The sequence below is a fragment of the Antrostomus carolinensis genome, unplaced genomic scaffold, assembly GCF_000700745.2.
Source record: "Antrostomus carolinensis isolate BGI_N321 unplaced genomic scaffold, ASM70074v2 scaffold30758, whole genome shotgun sequence".
Classification (NCBI taxonomy): domain Eukaryota; kingdom Metazoa; phylum Chordata; class Aves; order Caprimulgiformes; family Caprimulgidae; genus Antrostomus; species Antrostomus carolinensis.
Window position 1 is genome coordinate 37,980 of NW_010332847.1, and position 18,009 is coordinate 55,988.

The 18,009-nt window shown below is 36.0% G+C and overlaps 1 protein-coding gene across 1 annotated transcript; it reads right to left on the minus strand.

The window, feature by feature from the left end:
* Positions 1 to 700: 700 nt before the first annotated feature.
* On the minus strand, positions 701 to 17,192 carry NCOA3 (nuclear receptor coactivator 3; the record flags this gene model as incomplete). The annotated part of the gene is made up of 18 exons (XM_010173666.1): positions 701 to 1,196; positions 2,206 to 2,347; positions 3,023 to 3,197; positions 3,400 to 3,625; positions 4,099 to 4,203; positions 5,145 to 5,441; positions 6,222 to 6,393; positions 6,870 to 6,996; positions 8,375 to 8,614; positions 9,147 to 9,335; positions 9,435 to 9,570; positions 11,132 to 12,012; positions 12,270 to 12,658; positions 13,580 to 13,727; positions 14,953 to 15,093; positions 15,931 to 16,032; positions 16,278 to 16,466; positions 17,018 to 17,192. Coding segments are annotated over 18 exons (3,846 nt in total), but the record flags the coding sequence as incomplete, so codon positions are not given.
* Between the last annotated feature and the right edge of the window lie 817 nt (positions 17,193 to 18,009).

Below are 18,009 nucleotides of genomic sequence, written 5' to 3' on the forward strand. Positions count from 1 at the left end.
AAAGATGTAAAAATAAATGAAGTGTTGAAGACCAAAGAAGAGGAAAATGTGGGCCAAAGTCACCCAGCTTCAAATTCATTAAATTTAATTAAAAAAAAAATTCTATTTGGACCTCAACTACACTGAGTTTACAGAAATCAATTTTGTTAAATACTTAGCTTCACAAACTCTGCAAAAATGAGTTAGTGACCTACAAAAGTCATATATATAATACATTATCTTAAAGATCATATTTACAAAATGTATTCACAAAAAGACTGCAAAATTCTGATTCAGACTGCAGTGCCTTGCCTTGAGTTTTCTGAAGTTATTTTCAAAAAGATGAAAGATTATTGCTCTAATTTCCACACACAGAAAACATTACATTATGCAGTCTTTTCAAATAATTCTAAGAGATTGTGTTTGAGAAGGAACATGAGTACACCCTACTTTCATATTAAGTCCTTATTAAAGATATTGCATTAATCCATTATATAGTCTTTTATAAAGTGCACTCAGCTGCACATCAATATGTAAATATTAGTCACAATTGTTTTTAAATAATTTAAATTTATTAGCCTCTCTTTTTACCCCTTGGCTTCAATGGATAGGATTTTGGACTAATACGTGCCAATTCATTTTGCACTGCTACTTTGCTTGGGAAATCCTGACTCTTGGGGGTAAGAGATTAAAAGCAGCATTTATATTCAGGAATTAATATAAAAGAGTCAAGGCTAGGAACTACATTCTCTGTCAGATATCGGTACTAGAGAAATCAGAAAATTCTTACCACCGTGACTTCTCCAGGCACTTTTGTCTGCCTGTAGTTAAAGGGCTTTGGATAGCGACAGTAAATAGATCAGGTATACCTGGAGTCTACCCATCCTATCTACTGAAATGCCATTGCCAAATTCACATTTCTAGAGGCAGAGCGCCAAAAATATTTATGACTTTTTTTGTACACCACAATATACAGTAATACAGAGACTGCTTCTACTAAAATGTATTTTTGTTAGGTTTGTTGTTTGGGTTTGTTTTTTTTCCCTCTGAATTAAGTAACTGAGGACATCGTGGTGATTAACAGGAAAAATCACTTATTTCCGTAAGGCCAGAACTAGTTGCCATGAAGAATGCGTAGCTTTCCTTTATAATACTAGTGCATCATTAATACAGCGCATTCTTGTCTGAAGATACGGTTCTAGGTGTCAGCAGTATTTCTGTTAAAGAAAAGAAGAAGTATTCAGAGAAAATAAAAAACACCTTTGCTGAAAAAACTGGTCAACATACTGCATATTGAGGAGGAAAGTACTGTGAGTCAGTTTCTAAGGAGAAGAATAGCGACCACTGTGAAGATAAATTTGTAGAAAATAAATGCTGTTCCAGAATTTCCTAAACCCTTTATTTGGGTATCTTCACTGTATGGCATGTGGGTTTGGAAAATCTGACATTTCACCTTCATTTTCCTCTCTTTATAAAGGTACTTGTTATATCAAGGTCCTCTAGTACCTTACTTATGCCCCAGAAGTTGTCAGATTATTTTGGCTGCTTCCTTAGGTACCTTAGACAAAATTTCATGAGGTATTTTCTACTTGAATAAATTTAGCTTATCTCAATATTACGTTGCTCACCCCTTGGTATTTTGTGGAAAGATTACAGCAGAAGTATATTCAGTATTCCAGCCTTCTGTGCAGTGCCTGTTATTAGCTCATTTGTCCCTAAGGGGCCTAAGTTTTCCATAGTTTCTTGCTGTGCATACACAAGCTATTCTAAGGTATTACAAGGGGAAGTATCATCACCAGCTTCTACCAGAAGGAAGATACTGTGCTATCAGGATTCTTGGGCTGACTCATGAGAGCCATTATATATACACACACTCTTCTGGATCTGCTGAAGATGCTTTGCACAATCTCTGTGTTTTGGTCTCTGGGGTTCCTCTAGGCTCAGAAGTATTTAAATCATCCTTTGTGCAGTTTAAGCCTTGATTCTACCTATGATACTTCAAAGTCAACAGCTAATCACAGCATACGACTTGGGTTCATCATGGATTTGATTTAAATATCATAAAAATAAGGTATCTTTTGGGACATACAAATGGTAAGTTCACAGATGTAAATGCCAACAGGGTAACTGAGAACAGGCTTGTGCCAGAAGAATGGCTTGAAGCAAATTGTACTCAATGGGAAAAGAGTCGACAGATCTTTTCATCAATCTTTATGTGCAACTCACCTGGTCTGGACCCATAGGCATCCCTGACATAGGCATGGTATTAATATTCATCTGTCCAATATGGCCACTGCTGCCATTCATGTGCATCATACTGTACGCTGCTGGATTACCTTGATGGCTGAACTGCTGCTGTGGGAAAGAACTGAAGGACAAATAAAATTACCTTCCAAGAAGTTCACACACAGATACATCGCCTTCCCTACCCCACCTCTCAACACATGAAACATAGAAACAAGTAAATGTAAAAAGAGTTTTTACCTAATATCTGTTTAACGCAGAAACAGAAGTTTCCCTTCCAAAAGGAATTTTGAATTTTTAGATGCACACAGAATGTGTATGCATTTCCTGTTGGAACCTTTTGGAGGCTTCTGTTAGGGTTGTACATTGTAATGCTATTCTGAAAGTGTTTATTTCCCCCTCAAGTTATTTTTTTCAGTATTCAAAGACTGAATGTTGCTTCCTGTTACAAAGATTGCAGAAGTCCAATATGAATAAATGGAGCTAAGCATAAGATACAGATAATCAGTCTATTTCCTAAACCAGAGCAGGACCAAGGACAATACAGACGCCTTCCTGTGTGATCTCATTTAGGTTCCTGCTCCGGCAGGGGGATTGGACTGGATGATCTTTCGAGGTCCCTTCCAATCCCCAACATTCTGTGGGATGTTAGGGAATCAAATTCTGTGATTCTGTGACTAGAGATATAATTATTTTTCTCTCTTCTAAATCCTTTTCCTACTACAAGCTATTTAACATAGCTTCTGCTTTTGACAGAATGAAAGACAATTTTTGAGCTCTAGGTTATAACTGAGCTCACCTGCTCCTGGCCATGCTTCCCGATGGCCAGCCCTTCATCTCAGGGGACTGGTACATTGTTGCTGTCTGAGGATGCTGCATCATAGGATTCTGGGAGGGTCCAATTCTTGATGACATCATTGGGTTGGGAGGGCTTGATACTCTGCTAAATGCAGGATCAGGTTGTTGGCTTATTCCTTAAAAGACAAAGAACAGACAATATACTTCAGTTATCATCACCTAGTACTTTTAGTTTATCTTCTTACAACAACAAGAAGGGAAAAAGTCATCCTTTTTTCCATTTTTCACAATGACTGGTATTTAGGTAGTTTGGATTAATAATAAATGAAGGGAAAAGAACACCAGACAGACAAAGAACCAACATGTTAGTACTAGTACCGTAATTAGGTGAATAGGAGAATTGCTGTGGAGGAACTTGAGCCATTGGAGGGCCTGTCAAAGCACTATCCATGCTTCCTGAGGCAGTCACGTTTGGTGGTGGACTGAAGGCCTGAGGTTGCTGTTGCTGCTGCATCATCATTGCCATCCTCTGTTGTCTAAAATGATGACTTATTAGCTCCCTGTTACGCTGAGCCACCATTTGAGCATTAAGAAAACCTTGCTGCTATCCCCCAAAGAAAAGAAAAATCGTATTAGAAAACACTTTTACAAATGAAATCATGTTAGAGACAGTCAAAATCAAACCACCTACACTCTTTAAAAGACCTGGCATATCCATTACCAGAACAGAAAGTTCAGAAAACCCACAGCCAGTACAAAAATCATGAAAATATCAGACAAAGGTTTTCATTAAGTTGGCATTAGTGTAATAACAAATGCTAAAGCAGATTATCACATCCTACACAGAAAAGACTACTGGCACACTATATTGATAGCATGATGTAATGAACAAATCCCTTTGAAATCTCATTAAAAAGTGAGTTAAAAAAACACCTTTTTTTTAATTGTACAGAGGAAAAACAAGACAAGAAGGAATGCTGTGAAACATGAAAGAAGTGCCAAATTCTAAACAGATATGTAAAACATGTGTCTATTTAAAAATGACTGTTTCAGGTGGCTGGTGTAATAACTACTTACCTGTGATCCCACCTGTGGCTGCATAACTGGTCTCATCACTGACGTATTACCACTGACTGGATTTTCCATTTTCATTTCAAGCGCTTGACGGGTCTGATTCATAAACTTGGAAAAAGACATTTTAGCACTATTAGCCTGAAAATACCAGTATCTGAACAAAGTAACAGCAACTCCTTCAAAAGACATTCTTTACAAACCTCTTCAATCCATAAAGTGCAAGGGTTAATTTTTGTCCTGTTTGATGTACCTGAAGTACCAAACTATTTAATTAAGCAGCTCAAAAACACACAAAAAGAAAAACCCTCCAAAGTGGCTATTTTTTTTTTTCCGTCTCCCAAAATCAACACTTTTTAAGAATAAACATATAGCAGATTATCTCTCTGTTCCAAATCACGCTTTGGGCAGAAGGGTATATTTGTACATTGTATTTGATATCGGGGCTGCATTTTCACATGGGGAATTCAAAGCTGAAATCGTGCAGCAATTTTTTCAGCAGTCCTTTCAACCCAGTGTTAAGATCTACATGGCTGTATCTACTCTCTCACCTTTCATCCTAACAAAATATCTAAAAATGACATCAAAATAATAAATAGAATGCAAACCCACATTTCAATGAGCTCAAATACTTAGAAAACACAGACAGAAAGTAACATTTGATTTGCAGGAGAAATTCAATTACCCATTTAATGATATCAGAGAGATTCAGAAAAAATACTAAATCTTACTATGGATAACGAGATCATCCAGAGCTATGTACTACAAGAGCACTGTTTTAAGCAGCAATAATGTTGTGTGCTGCAGGAACCAATCCAATCCGTAGCTAAGGAGGCTGATAAAGGAGAAATATTTGTTCTAATAAAGGTTCTTTCACTCCAGCAGCCATTAGGCAGTCAGTGTGAAATCACTGTCAAAACGAAAGACCCATCCTTTCAATCATCTGCTGTAACGTCAATTTTCATATTTGTGAAGCAACACAATTCAGTCAGTGGGCACCTCATTCCATTCTGAAACAAGACAAAAGTGTAAATGCAGGAGAAAAAGATTACCTGCTGCCCCTGAAGCCTCTGCTGGAGCTGCATGCGGAGCTGCTTTGGTGTGTTGGTTCGAGGTCTCATCACATTTGCTCTAGGATGCATACTTTGAAGTGGAAAATTGCTCTGTTGGCTCATCTGATTCATCACTGCATTAAAGGATGGCTGTTGCCCCTGAATGTTACTAAAACCTCCTGGCATCGCTGCCCCTTGCCCTTGATAGGGTTGACCATATAATGAAGGCTTCTGGTCAATCATAACTGATGATTCCTGACCTTGAAACGCATCTTGTTTGGGTTCCAAAGCTTGGCCCTTCAACACACAGAAAAGTGTTTTCACTAGCAGTATATTCTCTAAGTAGGAATTCCTAAAGAAACAATAAAGCTAACACAGCCCACAACAACCAATAGCTTCTTGGGTACAACAGGGAGTGGACAGATTACTATTAGTTTTGTCTCCAGACAAATGAAATAGCAAAAGTTATTACTAATGATATACTTTTTTAAAAAAGGTTCTGCTGCACACTGCTTACATAGGCTGATCAGTACCATTATTCAAGCCCTTCCATACTTTTAAACTGCTATTTGTACAAATGACATCGTGATTTTGTGGTTTTTAGAAAGTTCCAAATTATTCATAGAATTTCTTTTTCCTATTTGCTAGCCATGCAAATTCAAGCTGGAACTGGAGGAGATGGAAATGTCCTGCTCAATAACGTCACTGCCAGTCAAATATTTCACAACCTTAGCTCAGCTGACAATAGTTATACTAAAGAAACCCAACACAAGTCCCTGCTTATAGAATTATGATTTACACCTAACTCTCCCCCCTATATACCAAGGCATATTACAATAAATTTAAATGAGAAGATGCCATTTTATGTTTTTGTAATGCACGAGAAATTTAATCAATACTGAGCTTCTCCAATGAAAATCACTACTCAACGTAGATGCTTCCAAAGGCTGGTTTAGGAAAATGAAGAAAAGGAATTGAGGAAACACAGTGAGCGAGGAGCCCCTCCTCACTTTATTTTGAAGTAACAAAATAATACAGGTTCTTGGAAAATAAATGGACAGAAATCTGTTTACTTACCTGGTTTACAAGATCAGGAATTCCTAATGCTCTGTCAATTTCTTCCAGACTTGTGACATCCGTATTACTCAGCAATGTGTGCAGCTGATCCAAAAGGGCCCTTTCATCATTCTGACCTTCCATATTCGGTGCCGGACATAAGAGGTCATCCAAAGAGTTTCTGACTAATTGTCTATAAAAACATTACAGCCATTATGGACTATAAAGGCATATACATAGTTTTCATATAATATATTGACCTGGAAATGATTAAGTACAATAATTGCCCAGAAGACAGAAGTAAGGCTTAAGAACTTAAGTCCCAAATTTTGGTCCTCAAATGTGCAGCCAACAACCACCTATCCTTGAACACACATAAATTCTGTTTTCTCCATGTACCATAAAGACATGATTTCAGATTTTCCCACTCTTTTCTCCATGCCTCCCAACTCAAGGATTGATTGACTTTGTTAGCAATGCCTTTTGTGGAGCTGGCTTAAGATACCCAGTGTCATATCATGAGGAAACAGCAGCAGAAATGGAAATAGATTCTGACTCCAATCTCTTATCCCCACTGTATATGCTACTTTTTTTTTTTTTTCTTAATTTCTTCTGACAAAGAGTGAACAGTTGTATGTTAACTTATCTTAAAACCTTCCCCAGTTCTACCTGTTTTGTGAACCCCGCGATGTTTGCTCCATGGACAGCATGTTATCAGGCCACGATCCTGGTTGGTTAGAAGGTCCTGGCTGTCCATATGGATTCCCCCCCATGCCAATGTTTATCTCATTTGGCCCTGCAAGGTAAAACATTTGTGTGTTTTTTAATAACCAAAGGTGTCATCTTACTGTCCCAGAGTTTGTATAAAGCACTGTGGATTGTCAAGCAGCTTCATGACCTTTCCATTAGCATGTTTGAAAATGCAAATAAACTCAAAATCATTTGAGAAATATAATAGACCACAGATTTAAATATGACAATGATCTAAAGCTGCTACCCTGTTAGAGCAGAATTGCTATTTCTAATCCTTAAACCCCTAAAATAGGAACTTGACAGATAAAGCAACTTTACATTAAAAAAAAAAACAAACCTCCTTTGGCCAATTAAATCTGGGTACTAGCAAATATACATTGTAACAGTGACATCATCAATTGGCATTTAAAATTCCAAAACAGGGTGAAAATTTAAAAAAACAGAAGGTACATAATATCATTTGGTTCTTTGGGAGCATGGCCTTCCTTCTACCTATTCAGACAGCACTACATAGGAGAGTCTGTGTCATCCCATTATTTTCCAATACTTGTAGGAATCACCTAACAATAACGATTTCTAGGAAGCTAAACTGAGGAAATCTGACTCAGTCAGGACTGCACAAATTTCTTTCTGATTTAGCCTTAGATCCACATGTCACATTGACACAGTAAATCTGTTTAAGAGAACTGGTAACAGCCCTGGGAGCTTTCCATGACACAAAACTTAAAAAGGAATGCTGCTGTCTGTTTTGGCCCTTTTTGGGGCATGCCAGAATTGGCATATTAGACAAGACAACTTCAGCTCTAGGCTAAACCTTTGTTAGAGATATAGAACAGAAAAAAACCCACAGGCTTTAAGGCTCTCTTCATACTTTACACATGCAGTTTATTTTCTCCCATGCAAACATGAATACTTAAAAGAGAACCTGTACTTGCAGTGTGGTGTTATATGAAATTTGGAGACTCCATGTGAGAAGAATTTTTAAATACTTAAGAAAAAGCTTTAAAAAGCCCTGATTACCAAATATTTAACAGCAAAAAAAAAAACATTTATATAAAATACAATGAATTAAATGACAGAATAGTGGTATCTTCATATATATTAATAGATGGTATTTAGTTCCTGGAATTTAGCAGAGAAGTACTGCACTAAAGAAATAGAAAAACCTAGAAATAATCCCCAAAAGATCTGGAGACTCAGCATGAATTATCTGTGTATGAAACACACAGATATTGTCAGAAGAAACCAAAAAGAACACCAAAAGGTCATCAAATGTCCCAGTCAGGGAACAGCTTCTACCTCAAAAAGCCTTTGGATGAAAAGCTAGCATTCTACCAAAACTAAAAGATTCTGATGATGAATGCTTACAAATGAACTAGTGAGATTGTGTGAGGTAGGACAACAAAGAGGAAAGAACTTACTCATGTGAATCATTTGCTGCTGCAGCATTGGCCTTGTCCCAGGTATGCTGTTAGAGCGAACGGGCAGCCCAGCCATAGAGCCACCCACTGTGGCTCTGGGAAGGGACACACTGAACTCGGGTCCTGGTCTCAGCATCGAAGCAGAACTTGTTGGTTCCAGTCTGTTCACCTTGGAGTTTGGCAAACCCCAGTCTCCTGACTGATGCTGATTCATAGCGACAGTTCTGTTGGGAGCACTTGCTATAATGAAGAGCAGAAGATACAATAATTTTTCATCTAGAATACATTACAGATTTTGGGTTTAGAATTATTTTTATGGGTTTTTGTTTTGTTTTACCAACAAGGACACCTGCCAATGACAGAGTAATTCACTGAACTCCTAACAAAAACATCTAAAGTTTATCATGCAGAGTTTTAAATCAAAGAACCATATCCATCTAAATACATTTAAAAATATTAATTGCTGACTGTTATTGTGATCTGTTCTTGTTTCTGTATAACAAAACTACGTGTTAAAGTCAAAACTCAATAGTAAAAATAATTTAACTACTAAACAAAAGTAAATTACTGGTAATAACACATAGATGGTAAACATTTTCTTATCATTTTAGGTAGGGATAATAATTAAAAAGTATTTATATGCTAATGCTAAAATTAATATTCTTTAACATTAGGGTTTCTTCTAACCAAAACTCATATTATGATCTCGCAACGTTTTTTTTTTACATTAAAGCTTTTCCCTTTACAAACTATTTATACACAACCAACAAACCTAGATTTGCTCCAAAATTTTCCTGGTTTTCAATCATTCTTGGACTTCCACCCATCAAGTTTTGCTTTTGTAACATGGAGAACGCATTGACATTCCTCACTGGAGCACTTGAGACCGCAGGGCTGTCTAAAGACATGGCTCTGTTGAAAGGTGGGCGAGTATTCTGCACAGACTGGGGGCTCCTCATACCTGTTAAAGAATTAAAAGATGCATGAAACTGCGTTTTAAATAGAAAGTACATTTTACTCTAATTTTAAAACCAAAGTGATAATAGATTAAATTCCTTACCCGATAGGGCATTTCCTGGAAATAAGGCTTGCTTTGTTCCAAGGTTATTTCCATTTGCAGACATAGCATTATTGTAAAAATCTGAACTAGTCAGATCACCTAGAATTGCATCCAAATTATCCAAGTCTCCACTCATCTGAAAATGAAGCAGTAAAATACCAAGGTTATTTACTATCATATGGCCATTCTTCAGCTTTTATTGAGATTCTCACTAATCTTGAAAGATATTTCTGGGAGACAAATGTTGTAGTTCCCTGACAGTCCTTGGGCAGTACCATTTCCAGAGAACTTCAGATATCATTTAGTTACATTTTTTTAGAGTATTTTGCTTGGTTAATTTTGAGAATTAGGAGAAAGTATACATAAATAAAAGGAAAGGCATCTTTGAATAGAAATGTTTCAGTCATCACAAATTACAAAGATAAAAGCACTAATGAGAGCAAACAATGTCAAGAATGCATACCATTCAGTGATAAATAATGTATTTGTCATGTACAAAAAAGCCTAACTTGATTACTGGTAAACACAACAACACATGAAAAGTACCCACAGATTTTTCTGGTCAATCAGAAAATCTTTTAAAAATTGTCTTTAAATGCAGCTTTAGCATAAGATGCAGTTTTAACAGAAAAAGAATTGCATATGTAGTGGATTCATATCTTCACAAACCAAGCTTCCCTCAATATGTTAATTAGATCTCAAGGAGCAAGTACTGAAACTACACATTGGGTACCATTACCCAATTGTTAGTGACTTTTCCGCAAGTGGTACTCAAAAAAATGCTACAGGGTGTTTCATTTATAGTCAGCCATTAACTAATATAAAAAATGTGCAGTAATTTTTTATTTACATAGTTATTGGGAAATCCAAATTCTAAGATATCAACATGTTTGCAGTAAACTGACATACTGACCAGTATTATTTATTTTGAAGAAGTTCCAGTGTGACTTAGAAACTAAATACAAAATTATAAAGTGTAGATAATATTTCTTTTAAGAACAGCTGTCCCTAACAAGTATACCACTGCTTTCAGGAGAGTTGCTCCATGGTGAAGTAGTTTGTTATATCTTGTTATACATTTCTTGGATTTTCAACTCTAGAAACATTGAAACAAATAAATATACATATATTTATTTGAATGCTGATTATATATATTTTTGGAACAACATTTTCCCAAATTTAAGGGAAAAAAAGAGTGCTAAAACCAATGAATGAACTAAAAAAAAATATCTATAGTTAATTTTAAGTATTGCACATTTTTGTGTATTGTTTGTATTTTCAAAACAAAATCATGTAAGTTTTACCTTTTGCTATTTTATTGCCAACTAATTACAGAGGCACTTACAGCTCTGTTTCCTAATAAGCCATAAAAATAAGTATGTGCAAGGTGAAATGGCAGATGTCAAAGATTTGGTTTTATGCAATAATTTGTAAATACATGATACCTTAATCATACCATAACTTAAAGATAACTTTAGTCTAGGACTTCAGTCCAGCACATTTGGTTATACACAAATCCTGTAGTTCTCCTTGTGCTTTAACAGTTACAATAAAGCCTGAGCATACAATTTCACACCATTTGCACAGAACTTTTAGAAACATTTACACAAACATACTGAAGTGTTCTATTTTTAGCCATTCACTGTAATAAGAAAATAGTGGTTTGTTCACTACCACCATTTTACATTATACTGTACCTCCTCCGTTGGTTCTGTTTTTATTTTCATCTCTTTTTCTTGACTCGAAGTAGGAATTGTAGAACTACTGCATTGCCCCATTTTATTGTCCACACTTTCTACTTTAGGCTTCAACTCTTTGGAAAGCGGGTCCTTAACGTCATCTTTATCTAACAGATATCTTAGTAAAGCATTGTTTTCCTTCTTCTTTGGGCTCAGTTGTTCCTGTTTGACAGTGCCTTCTCCACAGGGGGCTGTGTTACTAGTATCATGATATGTGTCTTTACCAGTAGCTTCAGCTGTGATCTTGGCTACCTCTGCAGGAGAATTGCCATTCTGCAACAATTTATGCAAAATCCTATGCTTCTCTTGCAGGAGCGACCCATGCATGTTTGAGGAGGAAGATACCCCTCCAGATGTTGATGAGGAAACTCCTGAAGGACTGGTAACGTTGGTGGAAGGTTCTTTACAATTTGAGTCTAAAGGTGAGTTTGATGCTGTAGAATGTCCTCTTTCATCTGAGGAGCACGTGAGTAGCTGAAGCAGTTTTTTATGCCCCTTGCTTTCAGACGGTCCCCTCTGACTTTCAGATGCCTCCAGATTCCCCTCTTTACTATCTTTTTCACTAAGGAGATCTCTGCTGTTAGACTGGCAGATGGAACTTTCCACTTGGTTTTGTTCACAATACAAACTAGAAGGGCTTTTGGAGTCCTGGGTACTCGTTTTACTTTGCTGAGCTATGCTTACGTTTGGTGAATTATCCAGTTTTGGACCTGGTGAAGAAAGTGTTGATAAAAGGGAAGTTCCAACACCCTCACTAATGGCTTGAAGAGCACTAAGAGAACTGCTTGAAAAAGTGCTGTTGCTGGTGTTGCTGGCAGATCCCATTGGAGAGTGCATACCTGTATCACATGACAGAGATCAAACTTATTACAGTACAGTACTGTCTGTATCTACTTTTCCTTTGGATTATGTATGACTGCCACATTGAGTTAATTTTCAAATAAATTTGTACTATGAAATTAGATATACTACATTTCAGTAACACATACAGGGTCACATAGAACTGTTAAAAAGGATGAAAAATGGAATTCACATAAAAGTGAGAAAAGAGCTAAAAAAAAAAAAAAAAAAAAAAAAGAAGGAGCTTATAGATTACCTGTAACTGGAGAAAACTGATGTGAATTCATTTTTGGACTCCCTCGATTCCTGGGAGATATCATTAGATTCTGTTGGTTGGAAGTTAAACCAGGACTACCATGTGGTGGGCTACTTATATTTAGCCCATAACTGTTGTTCTGATAAGCAGAGGACTGCATCCCGGGTCCAGAGTTCACTGGCCCCATATTACCAGGGCCTCCATATCGAGTGCTGCTCAGCTGACCCACTGCATTGGGATCTCCCATACCATAGTTCCTGTTCTGCATTGGCATGCCTTGACCAGGTGACATGTTCATAAGACCACCAACAGAATTTGTGTTTCCAGCCACAGGTGTTCTCACGTTTTGCCCAACTGAATTAGGATTTGGCCGATATCCATTTTGTTCTCTGTAAGTTCAACAACATCCCCAGAAACCCCAAGAAAACCAATTAAAACCTTATTTGGAATCAAGTGCTACCAAGACAGAATAACATAATTAAATAATTTTTCAAATATTTTTTCAAAAAGAGCAGTGAGAATTCAAGCTTCCACAAAAGCAGAACTAAGCCGTGCCACTCATTTATTCATTACAGAAGTGCTTGGTCCTTTAGGTGATTTGAGTTATAAGTACCTACAGTATCACCCCTTCAAAAGGCTTTCATCAACAGTCATTAGTCAGATTTATCAGTTTAAACATCTTCCTTCTTTGACTCCCTTCCTGAGTGAATGCATGACACCAGTCTACTGTGCACACTAATGATGCCCTGAACAATCTCAGCTACTCATTTTTCAGCATCTGGAGGCACATTAATGCCAGAAGCAGACAGAGTCCCTCCAGAGTGGCATTTCAATTATTCTTGCAATCAACAAGAACAGGTCACAGGAAGTGCTATTTAAGGTACATTTAACTGAGTCATCAATGATGCATCTGAGGGGGTTTTGTTGTCTTTTTAATTGGCCCGCAATTAAAGAGACTAAGATAAAGCATGTGACTGAGCATTTCTATTTTCATTGTTTCATCATTAGAAATGTTAACCCTAAAGAATAATGAACACATAATACCGGCTCCATGCAGGTACTGAGGAAAATCCTCTCTGTTTGACTGTGACTGTCGTTCTGCCACACAGTTAAGTTGGGAGTGCCAGTGTTAGGCTGACACATTTATTTGGATGCTGTGTAACTCTGCTTCCCAAATTATGCTCTCTCTGCTTGAGTTTTAATCAGTTAAAATATTTTGGCATACTATTTTTTTTCCAGGTATCTTCAAGGTCAGATATATTTTTGAAAGCTACGACACTTAAATGACAAACAGATACCACTGATTTCACCTTTGAAGAAAATGGGTAGAGACAAATCCATGGCGGTCATTAGTTACAGGATTTCGAAATAGTTTACTCTTCGTTTGTGCTGTCACTATAGTTCCATCCGCTAGAGAAAACCGATACAATGGTGTTTCAGCATGACCTTGTGTATAAGCTGCAAAAAAAGTACATAAATATAGTTTGAATTTGAAAATGCAAGAATTATTAATATGCACTCTACAGATTTTTAACACAATACCCTTCATTTCCTGACGATGTTAAAAAAAAAGGACACATCCAAGACAGATATTCAGAAAAATGAAGTATACCACATTTTCTCCTAGATTGTAGAGGGAAGATAAAAGCAAACAAGATTATTTTGATGCCGCAGTATTTTGTGCTCACTATGCCCAGCTGGCAAAGTTCTACATTTTTTAACAGATTTCCAAGGCCAGGTTAATAGGTTTCCATGGCTTCTCCTTGGGGAGAAGGACTAACCAACACTTAAGTATTAATTGCACTAAAATATAAAGGTAATTAATATGGAATAGAAATAAAACTTGGAAGACTTCAGATTAAGTCTTTTTAAGTTTAGAAGTTTTATTTCCATCAAAAAATCGTGGAAACCATTACTTTTAATCCGAGCTCCAAATCCTTCTTAATTTAGGATTTAATTAGTCAGTTAAGTTGAAGAACTTCCCATGGGATGGAAACTCCATTTTCTGGCAGTATGAGTTTCTCTTTATTTAATACTCCCTCTACTTGAATTACTTCATGAATCCTTCAAAAAGACTAGAGTTTAGAAAACTTATAAAATGTTATCTCTCTTACTGAAGACAGTGGCTGTACTTCACTTTATCTATCAGGATTACAAAATTAGCATTACAAAACACATAACACTGGAACACTGAAAATATTTTGACACCTTGTGCCTTGAATAAGAAAAAGGCCTCAACACAATTGTTATCTCTTTTAGTGAGGAAACCTTTAACAGAAGAAAGGATGAATTAAAATAAAAGTCAGTCAAACTTATGTTAAACAAAGCTAACAGCTAATGATAATTAAGGATTACATGTTATTACAGAAACGTAGCTGTCACTGTCATTGCTATATCCACCTGTGGTAAAACAGATTACTTTGGGCTCCCATACCAGATCACGTATCTGATATTTTCCATGGAAATTGCCAAAAAAGATACATTACAAAAACCAAATAATTTCTGTTAGGATTCCTATTTCTCAAGAGGTTATCCTCCTTCAACTTGTAAATATGAGTCACAGCAATTAACACTAACAAAAATATGAAAAAAATGAACACAGGCAGAATTATAATCTTGGTTTTTCAGAAAAATGCAGCTACTAGGAGAAGCAGTACGACCAACACTGCAAACAGACTTGTACCTTCATGATAGTGGCGTTTGTTTGACCATGACTGTCCATCATTATGGCATAAGAACCTCTGAATACACCGACGAATTATATCTTCAAAGCCAGGTCTCATGGAAGACCGTAATGAGTTTGTATCAATGTTGACAAGTTTGCCTATAACAGAAAAGAAAATACACAAGTTACACTCTTCATGACTATGCCAACCCTTTTGTATCAGTATGGGACATTTCAGAAGGCTCCAATATAACCATTTTAATTGTTCATCAGCCTAACACCAAATTTTGAGTATGCAGAAGTGACATTTATGAATTATCTGCTATATGAAAAAATGATGCTGCTTGTTAAAACATCAGTTTTCGAAGTAATTTAGATTAAACTGAATAAGAGGATGTTAAGCACTCACATTAAGGTTAATGCCAGAGCTTTAGAAAAGAGTCTCTGGTTACAGGCACCCAAAGGATGGATACACAGTAAAATTTTAAAAAATACTGACCAACTACATCCACAAATTATCATATTAAACACCAAACAGCATCTGAAAAAGCCCCATCTAGATTGTCTAAGTATTTCAATTTAAACAGCATAAAACACTTTAAACATTAGCTCATGTACTGTAGAAAATACAGTTCTAAAGAACTTCCATTAGCTTCACTTATGATTTAAAATATATCTTATGTGTAAAGGAAAGCACGATGACAACCACTGGAAATGCTGCCAAGTTAAAAGACAAGTTATGCTTTATACCTGGCTGCCAAACAATAGCATAGAGACAGAAAATGTCTAACACTGTTACATTAAATGTATAACACTGTTCTTGTTATACCCCACTGCCAACAGAGGTATATTGCAAAAACCCATTGGGAATTCTCAGTATGAATTCTGCTAGTCACTACAGATACATGATTTATTTACATACTTGATTTAAAACAAGAGCACACAGACAAAAACAAAAAGATACCTTCATACCTTCATCTTGGGTACATTTCTCACCTGAAAGATCATGTCTTGTAATAAAGCTCTCTGGATTTGTTAGAAATACTCTTTCTGCAGTTGTGATGCGACGTGCCACACAAATCATACAGGACTGCAAATCTGTATTTAAAAAAAAAAAAAAAGTTTATTCTTTAATTTCTCTCCTGTTGTATTCTATTAATGTATCTAATGAAATAGCTGAAGTGTCCTTCATTGTTAAAATAGAAGTATAAACAATAAGAATTTAAGGTTTTGTATTCTGTTCCTGCTTACTTAAAAATGGATTGCAGAAGCTACAGATTTCATACCAAATAGCTTTACTTGGAGATTTCTTTTCTGCACAGTAATTCCACAAAATTTCCTACCTTCCCCCTCTTCCATCATGGCTCTTGGCTGAGATAAAGCAAAGCACTGCATTGTTTCATATCTTTGACGTATATCCTGGTGGCCGCCTACATCTTCCAAAAGATCATGAGAGGTTTTCACCAGCATCCGGCAATTGAATGTGTGACTTTTCTGTCTAGGTGTTTCGTTGGTCCAAGCAACTCCATTAACTTAAAAGAACACAGTAAGAATTTATAAAGATCTTCAGAAAAAAATCAATTCATAACTGATTTTTCTTAATTTAGATACCTTTTTCCTAGATTAAAGAGATTAAATAATATTTTAAGATGCTTTCTCAATATACCATCAGTTACCTTGGAAATCGTAGCATTGAGAACCAAGTAAAAAACCCTCTTTCCCAATTACATGACACTCAAGTCACTTGAAGGACAGCTGAAAAGTCATTCACATATTTAAAAAATAAGCAGTTCCCTCTGCTAGGCTTGTGGCTTTAGGCAACATGTTCCCTTAGTATTCTTGTTTTAAGTTATATGTAAACAAATTGCAAAGGCCAAAGTACTATGTGAAATTCCAGCACATTTATTTCTAGTGGTGTGCTTTAGTAAGAACACAGTAATATTTTTGAAGAGTAACATACTTCTATAGTCAAATATTCTTTGTGTAAGTAATTTGTTTTGAAAGGTTATCCATTACAAGCTGTTTTCTTCTCTGATTGATTTCAAATAGCTTAGTAACAGTGCAGTAAGTCAGCTTTCATTACCTGAAGACTTCGGTAAGTTCTTAAGAAAGTCCTTCCGGTCCTCTTCATGCAAGATACCGTAGACACTTGTATTAACCAAATCTTCTTGTTTATATTGCAGATACTGTGTGACATTTTCTGAAACAAATACTATGTTCCCATCTCGATTTACAACAAACAGGAAACCGTCCAATGCCTAAATATTAATGTGACAACATAACATATAAGACATACTGCCTAATTCTGAACATAATTTAGTTTAAAACCTATGTGAGTGAAAAATGTCAAGTTGCAATACGTGCATTTCTTTTTAAGGGGACAGCTGAAGTTTTAAATTTTTCTCAGAGGAAAACTGTGTCCGGTAAGGAATTATTTCAATATTAAAAATTAATCTGCTCATTTGTTATTCCATTGAGCTCTTGCACAGTGATAACCAGCCTTCTTGTTTCATTCTTGCTTTGTTTGAACAAAAGATAATGAATTTGTAACATTATTTCAATTGCTGGCAAATTGAAACAAGAAATTCAGTAGAAATAAGTAGTAAGATATAGATGTGAAGACATTTTCACCAATAAGTGTAGAGATAAGAGAAGAGGGTCTCTATTTATATCTTAAAATACTGTATTTTCTTAACTGAAAAGAAAAATTCATCTATGCAAAAGTTACATTTCAAAAGTGCTTTTTAATGGTTATTTTACTTGATGGAAACATTTGTCTAAAATGCTTCACAATTTAGAAACACAAACCCCAACACACATCACAAATCTCTAGTCTTTGCTTAACCTCATCCATTTATTTTAATGTCTATCCCTTAAAAAAGGCAAAAAATTCCAAAAAGTAATTTGCTAGTTACTGTTGGAGAAAATAAAGCACAAGAATGTGAGAAAAAGCAAAATGCTGTTCTTCTCTTCTACAGAGAATTCCAGCAAAAATAAGAAAAACCAATAGATTTTATTCCTGTCCCTTTCAAACACAGTTCTGTATAGTTCACAGAATCACAGAATGTTGGGGAT